Source organism: Gadus morhua, chromosome 10, assembly GCF_902167405.1.
Source record: "Gadus morhua chromosome 10, gadMor3.0, whole genome shotgun sequence".
NCBI lineage: Eukaryota > Metazoa > Chordata > Actinopteri > Gadiformes > Gadidae > Gadus > Gadus morhua.
This window is the reverse complement of record NC_044057.1, coordinates 8,616,225-8,626,224: the sequence shown is the minus strand read 5'-3', so window position 1 is coordinate 8,626,224 and position 10,000 is coordinate 8,616,225. Positions and strand designations below refer to the sequence as shown.

Below are 10,000 nucleotides of genomic sequence, written 5' to 3'. Positions count from 1 at the left end.
TGTGTGTGTGGAGTGTGTGTATGTGTGTGTGGAGTTTGTTTGTATAGTTGCGTGCAGATTGATTTATAAACACACACAGGCTTCTGTATTATTGTTTGGGTTAATACATGTCATATATTAGAGTGCTGTCTACCTTTTGTTGAACACACTTTTTTATTTGGAATTTCTGGAATTAGTGAGAGGGATCGATGGTGACCCTGGCCGACACACACACCCTCTGATATGACCCACAGCCCCGGCCTGTTCCCTTTCCCCTCTTACTTAGATTGAAGGATTTAAGTCACTTTTATCTAATCTGATTATTAAATTGACTTAGGTATAGCGATTCTACCTCAACATATATTTGGACTTAAACATTGACATTGACAGTGCATCCATATTGAGGACAAACATGTATCATGTAAAAATGGACATGAAGTCAGGGTTCAGGAATACCGATAAAGATTTGATAAATAAATATATTAAAATTAATTGAAATAAATAAATTGAAAGGTTCAAAACTAAAATTTAGACGGAGCTGTGCAGCTCTCCACAATTATACCGACAACAGAGCTGATGCAGTCACAGCTGGAGCAAGAGGGGAAGTTTGTGAAACCCATTTTCACACAGGAGGCATAGTCACAGGGACTAAATGGTTAATTGAACTCAATCGATATTTCCCTATCCATAAGGGGAAGAGATGATATACACAGACGGACAGCTCTGTCCGTCCTGTGTATCTTTCCTATCGTCCCCTGCCCTTCTAAGTATTTGGACGGGTTTGCCCTGGTGGACGATGGTTTACTCTATTCTACCTTTAGAATGAGCAGAACCTTTAACTGTTTAGCGCAGGGCACATGAGCTAAAACAGCCTCTAGATCAAGACCTACATGAGAGGCTTCATGACTTCTTCAGAGAGCTAAAGACCTCTAGGTGTAGTCTGGGGTTGTAGGGGAGGGGTGGGTGGTGGTGAGACAACGGTAGGCATTGCTCCGTGTAGCAGTCAGTGCAGCCAAGGCCAGGTGCATTAGAGAGCGCGTGTGACCGGCTGTATTCCGCAGCCGCTCCATAATTGATGGTGTGTGGATGTATAATGCATCATCTGCCGCTCTGGTGAGGAGAAGAAGAAAAAAATAAGAAAGAAAAACATAAAAGTCTAATCTCAGCAGATTTGAGGTCGGTTGGCTGGCGGAAGACATGGGGGGGAGGGGGGGGGTGCCCTCTGGGTCCTCTCCTGGATCCGGCCTTTGGATCGGCTTTTTATCTTATTATATTTGATCTGGAAAATGGGGCAACAAATGAACCAAAATTCTCAAATTAAAACTCTAAAAACATCATCAGTTATTTCTGTCATGTGAAGCACCGACGTTGGTTTAGCAAAGTGCTTCATAATTAAAGCCTGACTTACGGTACTTACTCCAAATGTGACCACGTTGGAGGTGTCTGAGTATGAATATTGAAACCGGATGTAAGGGTAGGGTTTGTTTGGTACCTCTTTAACCGATGGCGCGCTAAACCTTGCTCTACCTTCTGTTAAATATGGCCAAGCTAGCAAAAATTCAATTATCCAAATGATCAAACAATTCAAACAATCAGAACACGCTTCAGAGTAGCTCAGATTTGGTAAGCCTTTTAAGTACATACCATTTAGGTCATGGTTCTCACCAAGCAGTCAATGGGGAAGAAATGCTGACTTTAACCACTCAAAAGGTGAACAAATCAAAGTTGTTAGTTGGTACACTTTAAAGAAACAGGTCTCCAAAAAGTAATGTTTCACATTGACCACAGGAGGTCCTATAACTCTGAGTAAAAGTCAAACGATCAGCGCCATTATTCAATCACAGTTCACTTAAAAATGGCCCAGGGACTTGAAACCTAGCATGATTGCTACTGTTTTCTCTTATTAGCGTTCCTAGGAATAGCAATGTTAGCATGCTTATGGAAAATAGTTTATACGATGAGTTGGCTCATGCAACCACACACAGTTTCTTCAGAAAATTCATATTTTGACATTAAAGTTTCCGACTGAAATTCCTTTGATTGTTTAAAAAATACGAAAGGTTCTTGAGGGTTTAAATCAATTCAGGTTGTGTGCATTTTTCTGTATTTTGTCAGCAGTACTTGACTCTGATTCCTCCTTTCTCCTGGTGTTCCCCCCCAGCGCTGACGGGAACTACGAGGTATCCTTCTACTGCAACGCCGTGGTCTCCTACAACGGGGAGGTTAGCTGGCTGCCGCCCGCCATCTACAAGTCAGCCTGCAAGATTGAGGTGCGCGACTTCCCCTTCGACCAGCAAAACTGCACGCTCAAGTTCCGCTCGTGGACCTACGACCACACGGAGATCGACCTCATGCTGGAGAGCGACTTCGCCAACCTGGACGACTTCAAGCCCAGCGGCGAGTGGGACATCATTTCGCTGCCGGGCCGCAAGAACGAGGACCCCCAGGACATCACCTACCTGGACATCACCTACGACTTCATCATCAAGCGCAAGCCGCTCTTCTACACCATCAACCTGATCATCCCCTGCGTGCTCATCACCTCGCTGGCCATCCTGGTTTTCTACCTGCCGTCCGACTGCGGGGAAAAAATCACGCTGTGCATCTCCGTGCTGCTGGCGCTCACCGTGTTCCTGCTGCTGATCTCCAAGATCGTCCCGCCCACCTCCCTGGCAGTGCCGCTGATAGGGAAGTACCTGATGTTCACCATGGTGCTGGTCACCTTCTCCATCGTCACAAGCGTGTGCGTGCTCAACGTGCACCACCGCTCCCCCAGCACCCACAGCATGCCCGTGTGGGTCAAGCGCATCTTCATCCACAGCCTGCCCTACTTCCTGTTCATGCGGCGGCCCGGCAGCTCCAACATCCGGGAGCGCTTCCGCAAGAAGCACCAGCAGCAGACCTTCTCGGGGGAGCCGCGGAAGAACCAGCGGGGGGGCGGGGCCGGAGGGGGGGGCGGGGGCCTGGTGTCGGACGCCGCCTCCTCCTTCTATGTCAACGAGGAGTCGGCCAAGCGCTTCGGCTGGCGGGTAAACAACCTGTCAGAGAGCAGCGAAGTCCGCCAGCGCACCACGCTGCGGTGCAACATGGACATGGAGGAGGCGGTGGACGGCGTGCGCTACATCGCCGACAAGATGAAGAGCGAGGACGACGATGAAGGGGTGCGTGGGGGATGGGGGTGTCTATGGGGGGTGGTGTCTGTGGGGGAGGGGGGTCTGGGGGAGGAGGGGGTCTGTGAGGGAGGGGGGGGGCTGTGGGAGAGGGGGGGCGGCTTTGGGAGAGGGGGGGGTGTTTCTGGGGGAAGTATCTGGGGGTGGTAATATGGGTGCGCATGCAGGCATGGAGTTGTGTTGATGCATGCTTGTAGATTTTGCCGCTCAAGTCAAAGTACGTCCCTGTCACACACGTCAACGTGGGTCTGTGGTGAGACAAAACCAGAGGGGACGGTTCCTCATCGTAAACCTACGGTGTCGTATTAACATCAAATCGCGTGAGAAAAGCCCATTGAGAAATTTTCTAGGCGTTAAGTCTGTCTTTATTTGTCTTTTGTTTTCCAAGAACAAGACTCGGTATTGTCTGTTGTTTTGATTCTCTTCTTCTTCTTAATTTCCAGTAGCTTAGTGAGTGGAATCAGCAACAAATTTGATCTTTGCAAATAGCAATGATGTCTGTGTTTTTTGTATATAAAGCGGGGAAATGAGATCCAGTCACAAGTGAATACTTCAGACAAATGTGGAAACGCATCCTTATGGTGTGAGCTGATGTACTTAGAGATCACCAGAGACACAGGTCAATGCCAGGTGTGAATAGGGCCTACCACTGGTCCCTCTCTGCACTGAGCTCACAGTCTTTATGTTAGGTTTAGGGTTAGATTAGGTTAAAGGCATTTGAAGAAGAATTGTGGACATGGCAGTAAATTCCTCCAATAATATTTTCTTTGTTTCACGTGAATGGCAATGTCGCTAGAGACACACGAATGAAAGCTTCATTGTTACTGAAGGTATTGCTAGGCTGTAGCAGAACAGCATTGGTTTTATGTCGGGGGGTAGATAGACTATGGTGTGTTGTGTTTCCCATCCTTGATGGATGCCCATGACCCCATCAGTGTGACTCAAGTGGAATTGATTGGCTGTGAAACCTTTATCAACCCCAAACCCCAGAACACCTTTTTCAACACCAGACCCAACAATAACCTTTATCAACCCCAACACCAACCTTTATTAACCGCCAACACCAGCCTTTATCAACCCTAGACCCAACACCAACCTTTATCAACCCCAACACCAATCTTTATCAACCCCAAACCAGACACCAACCTTTATCAACACCAGATCAACACCAACCATTATCAACCCCAAACCCAACTCCTCCTTTATCAATCCCAACACCAACCTTTATCAACCCCAACACAAACCTTTATCAACCCCAAACCCAACATCAACCTTTATCAACACCAGACCCAACACCAATTCTGATCAACACCAAAATAGTTTTCCTTTGAACCAATATAATAGCATTATTATTATTTATATTGATTCATATTGTAGTGGCCAATGTTCTAGAGGTTCTGGGTTCAAAACCCAACGTCCCCAGTCACCCTCCAGCGAGAGGAACAGGTGACCCACCTGGTCCTTCATGGCATCAGTCACTATAGAAAAAACCATCTTCTACATCCGTGAATCAATCAATAAATCAATCAATAAATGAATCAACACTAACGTTGCTCTCCTCCTGCTCCAGATCATCGAGGACTGGAAGTACGTGGCCATGGTGGTGGACCGCCTCTTCCTGTGGATCTTCGTGCTGGTGTGCGTGACGGGCACCATGGGCCTCTTCATGCAGCCCCTCTTCCAGAGCTACAACGCACCCACCCCAGACGACCTGGAGATGAACTGAAGGCTCCCCACACACAGCCCCCCCCCACACACACCTCCACCCAGACACAGCCCCCCCGCCCCCCCACACACCCAGCCCCTCCCTCTTCTCGTCTTTTTTAACGTGGTACCTGAAAATAAAAGTGCTTTAAGAATAACACACACAGACTGCTCGGGACAGCAGGGATATGAACAGTTTCACACTCTGTCACCGTTATGCAATAGGAAACGACCCCCCCGGCCCCATCCGGCTCTGATTCTCCGCGTCGGTAAATCCTCCGTATCCTCTAAACCTTCTCCCTCTCAGACTGTTCATGTGTGTGGGGCCAAAGTCCTTTCATTTTGTTTTAGAGTTTAAGTTTGAAGTGGAAACAATGATTAATGGGTTAGTGCCGACAAAAGTGTTTAATCTTTTGGTATCTTTTTTTCCTCTCACTGGTTTTTACGTTCTTAATGGAATTGTTGTCCTAGTTTTGTTTTAGATGAGTATCGCCTTACCTAATCTTCGACTCAGAGGTAACTAGCCAGGAACCACTCAGGACTATCCACTCTCTCTCTCTCTTTCACTCTCTCTCTCTCTCTCTCTCTCTCTCTCTCTCTCTCTCTCTCTCTCTCTCTCTCTCTCCTCCACTCAGCCTGCTCTCCACGGCTGATGGTACGGCCGCCCTACAAGGACATAAGAGGGAACCTGTTCTGTGTTTTTTGGCCTTTTTCAGCTCTTTAAGCAAACTTAAAAAGGGCATTAGGACGACTACGAGAGAACGGGTAGACACATGGGACCCCACGCTAACACACGCATCAACCACACCCTCGTGCCAACAAATGCACGCACCCCGGACTGGCCAAGCAAACGCACACACCACGCCCAGCAGGGCACGGTGACGCAAACGCAAACACCAAGCCCAGCAGGACATCACATGGCCTCCCTCGGTGAGAAGGGGAATGGTCCCTGACCAAAGAGGAGGACGAACAGACCTCTTGCCAAAAGTAACAGCACAGCCCCCACCCCCCAAACCTGTCTACCGTTCTCGGTCAGGAAGTGATGATGAAAGGCAGCAGACAGCTTACGGCGCCGCCTTCGGTGAACCATTCACTCGACTTGAGTTTTCTTTAGCCTCAACCCTCTACTGTACCCATACCCCCCCTCCCACACTCTGCTGTGGGTCACTCTGAAGCAGCTCAGAACCACATTCAACTGGCGAAGTTATTAGATAACAAATATCAACACAAGATGGCAGTGGGGACTTTGTTTTATCCCTGTGTCTCCAGACAGCCCCGTAGGCTTGTTGGTGTCATTGAAGACTGTCTGCTCCGTCACTATAAGTTAGCTGAGTATTTCACATATACTGTATTTACTGACTGTTCATTGGTCAACACTGGTAGTCTCTTCACATGTGTCTTTCCCATTGTGTGCTTTTTGAACATCCTGGTCTCTTCTCAAACAGTTGGACAGGCTGAGATCCTGCCTGTGTTATGTTGTTGTATTTTGTTGAAGCAGGCATTATAACTTCTCATGGCTTGTCTTCCCTCACTCTCCTGTCATCACTGCGATCCGTTCTAGCCAAGAGGGTGTTGGTCCATTTACCCTCCCAGAGCAATGGGCTGCATCGATAAGCCATTCATTCTTTCTTTGGTCTGATTACTTTCGAGTGGTGTTCAGATAACCGGTAGAAATGCTGCTCTTGTCTTGCTGAAGGATCAATAAAGGGAATTGAAAAGGAAAGCAGGTGTTTTGAATTGCCTCGAAATGAAATGGTTTTCTCAAAGTCTGCAGTGAAGACAAATATGAAAAATGCCCTTTTAGGAGAATTATATTGTTATTTAACACACACACACACACACACACACACACACACACACACACACACACACACACACTCAAAATGTTATTGGGCTCTCTTTAGATCCTTTTTGATCCATTTAAACCAATATAGAAATGATGTGATGGAAAACACCATCCATGGTTCTGACCTTTGAATCACAGAATTCCACCTATAAAAAGTGGTTCGGCTATTTGGGAGTGATTCATGCAGAACTGAGCAGATTCCAAGTTTCTGGAGCGCATAGCCCTCGGGGGATGTTGTGTCTCTTTAAATCGTCTTCTGCCTAGTGAGGTTGAATGTTAGTCAGAGTTTAAGTCCTGTTGATGAGCTCCTCTGTCCCACAGAAGTAATGGGGGTGGACGAGGGAGCTCTGGTCTGTTCATCTCAAACTGCTCCGGATCAACGGCCAGCCAATGTGCAGATGGCAACGAGGGCTTCTGGGAGAGCGGTTCACACAAATACTTAGTGCCATCTCCTCCCCTATAGCCTGATCATTATTTATTTTACTTCAAACACACAAACACACGCGCGCACACGCACGCACCCACCCACACACACACACACACACACACACACACACACACACACACACACACACACACACACACACACACACACACACACACACACACACACACACACACACACACACACACACACACACACAACCTCACAGTAAGTCTGTGCCATAATCCTACTGGTAGAGTGGCAACCATTGAGTGTGTTCATTTAGTTTAGCGGCCATAGCTTGGGGTCCCAGTGCAGCGCAGTCTGCAACCAAAAATCAGCATATTTGAGGTGTCGTCAATTATAAACATTTGACATCTGCATCGATTTCATTCAACAGAGTGGCTAGGCTGGTTTTGAGTGGAGATGTATGTGTGTGTGCGAGTGTGTGTGTGTGTGTGTGTGTGTGTGTGTGTGTGTGTGTGTGTGTGTGTGTTTGTGTGTGTGTGTGTGTGTGTGTGTGTATTAGTCTGGGTGTAGATATGCAGGGGAAGGGTTGATGACAGTAGATAGCACATTCGCACCATTGATTGATTTTAAACGTCCCATAAACTGTTCCCACAAATATTTGATGAGCAATTCCATTTCCATTTGTTTTCTTCCCCCCTTCCTTTTCGTAACGAGATTCAGATCCTGTCAGCGACATTGTTAGCATCTAGAAATGATATCTATGAAAAAATACCGCTGGACATGAAACTTTGACCTTTGGGTCAACACATCCCGCTGGGGTCCAGGGGCTGGGGGTCCAGGAACTGGGGTCCAGGGGCCGGGGGTCCTGGAACTGGGGTCCAGGGAACGGGGGTCTAGGGGCCGGGGGTCCAGGGGGTCCAGGGGCCAGGGGGCAGGGGGTCCAGGGGCTTGGGGCCCTGGGGGATCAGGACCAAAGCAGACAGAGCATCGAGACTGTGGTCCCGGACACCGGGGGGCTCTGGGCCCTGGCCGTCCAACAACTGAATCAGCCACCTGAATCGGCCGTCTCCCCCACCCTGTCCCCCCCACCCTGTCCCCTCACTTTGTCCTCCCACCCCACCCTGTCCCCCCCACTCTGTCCCCCCACCCTGTCTCTCCCCACCACCCACTCTGTCCCCCCACCCACTCTGTCCCCCCCACCCTGTCTGTCCCCCCACCCTGTCTGTTCCCCCACCCTGTCTGTTCCCCCACCCTGTCTGTCCCCCCACCCTGTCCCCCCCACCCTGTCAAGAAAGTGATTTGGTCACATAAAACCACATTATCCTAGACTTGAAGAGATGGAGAGAAAGTGTGTGTGTGTGTGTGTGTGTGTGTGTGTGTGTGTGTGTGTGTGTGTGTGTGTGTGTGTGTGTGTGTGTGTGTGTGTGTGTGTGTGTGTGTGTGTGTGTGTGTGTGTCTGTTGGGGGCTTCCAGACAATTTACAGGACCTATTTTCCCCTCCATATCCTCCCTGGTGCTCCCTCAGGATTTATATCAGCCCGGTCGGCCGCCCGTTGATATTTATTAACTGCATCACAGCAGTATGGATTATGTTCCTAGCCTGTGTTCAGAAGGCCATCGGTACGGCATTTCCCCTGGGAAGATTCAGAGTAGAGAGAGAGAGAGAGAGAGAGAGAGAGAGAGACACACACACACACACACACACACACACACACACACACACACACACACACACACACACACACACACACACAACTGACTTCAGAGTTGAAACAATTGACAGGAGCCATGGCCCCGCTGGGGAGCACTGTGTGGGGTGGTATGGCTCAGGTCAATCAAAGGCACTGCTACTGCTCACTAGTGGTGATCGCGTGTAACTGACAGACCAGACCTGTGTCTCATCAATACGATATGTACTACAGACACAGGGTGGCTATAGTCATAATGAAATGAGTTGAATCATGAGTGAAATATAGTACAAATAATCGAATAGTAATTACAATAATAACAACACAGATCTTCTTGGAGTAGAGACAAAACATATGGATTATGAATGGAAAAGTGTGGTCAAGGGATTTATTTACCTCAACTTTAGCTTGATGCTTCCAAAAGTAATGGAATCAGCACGTTTTACATTTCCTAGTGGAAGATGTGCCTTAATGGAATATGGCAACCCTGTGTGAACTGTCATTAGCCTGGTGCAACAACAATAGTTATGTTATCATAAATCTAGTTATATGATTGTAGGCTAGTCCAGTGCGCGTGCTTGCGACAAGCACTTAAGGTGAAGCCTAGACTAAATAGCATGAGATCTAATGAGGAGAAAATATTTGGGTAGTTTGATTGGCCCTCATTTATCAAACGAACGTAGAAATGAGCACAAATCTGAACGCATGATTCATCTTACGATAGGACCCACGTGAGATTTACGAAACCTTCGTATCACACCAATCCCAGCGTACGAAGGATCTTGGTGTTGATAAATACGGCGGCTGAGATCGATCGTAATTAACGTAACACGCCCATATAAAAGCACGTCTTCAGAAGTCTCGCCCCTAACTTTTACGACATGGAGAAACGTCCAACGGTAAAATAGAGGAATTTTTCCGAGACCCAAATGGAGACGCTCGGGTCACTGGTGGATGCGAACCGTCTGGTTTTATTTGGTAGCCTAAAAGCTGGCATTAAAGGCCAGCAAAAGAATGCTATATGGAAGGAAATAACTGTTGCAGTGAATAGTGTTTCCAATGTTCGTCGGGCTACGGAAGAGGTTTGTTAATTAAATTAATTAAATAATAAATTAAATGTACAACTTCTGTTATCCAGCTTAAAACATTTCACATATATGCTATTGTTTGCATTCCGTTAAAGTTATTTAATTCCAAATAAGGTGAAGAAAAAATGGTC

At 47.6% G+C, this 10,000-nt stretch overlaps 1 protein-coding gene across 1 annotated transcript in view; it reads left to right on the top strand.

The window, feature by feature from the left end:
- The window catches only part of LOC115552806 (neuronal acetylcholine receptor subunit beta-2), a 14,222-nt gene extending 7,646 nt beyond the window's left edge, over positions 1 to 6,576 (top strand). The window contains exons 5-6 of the mRNA XM_030369145.1: positions 2,141 to 3,140; positions 4,720 to 6,576. Coding sequence (XP_030225005.1) covers positions 2,141 to 3,140; positions 4,720 to 4,875 — 1,156 coding nt within the window. The 3' untranslated portion in view covers positions 4,876 to 6,576. The remainder of the gene's footprint in view (positions 1 to 2,140; positions 3,141 to 4,719) is intronic.
- The last annotated feature ends 3,424 nt before the right edge of the window (positions 6,577 to 10,000 follow it).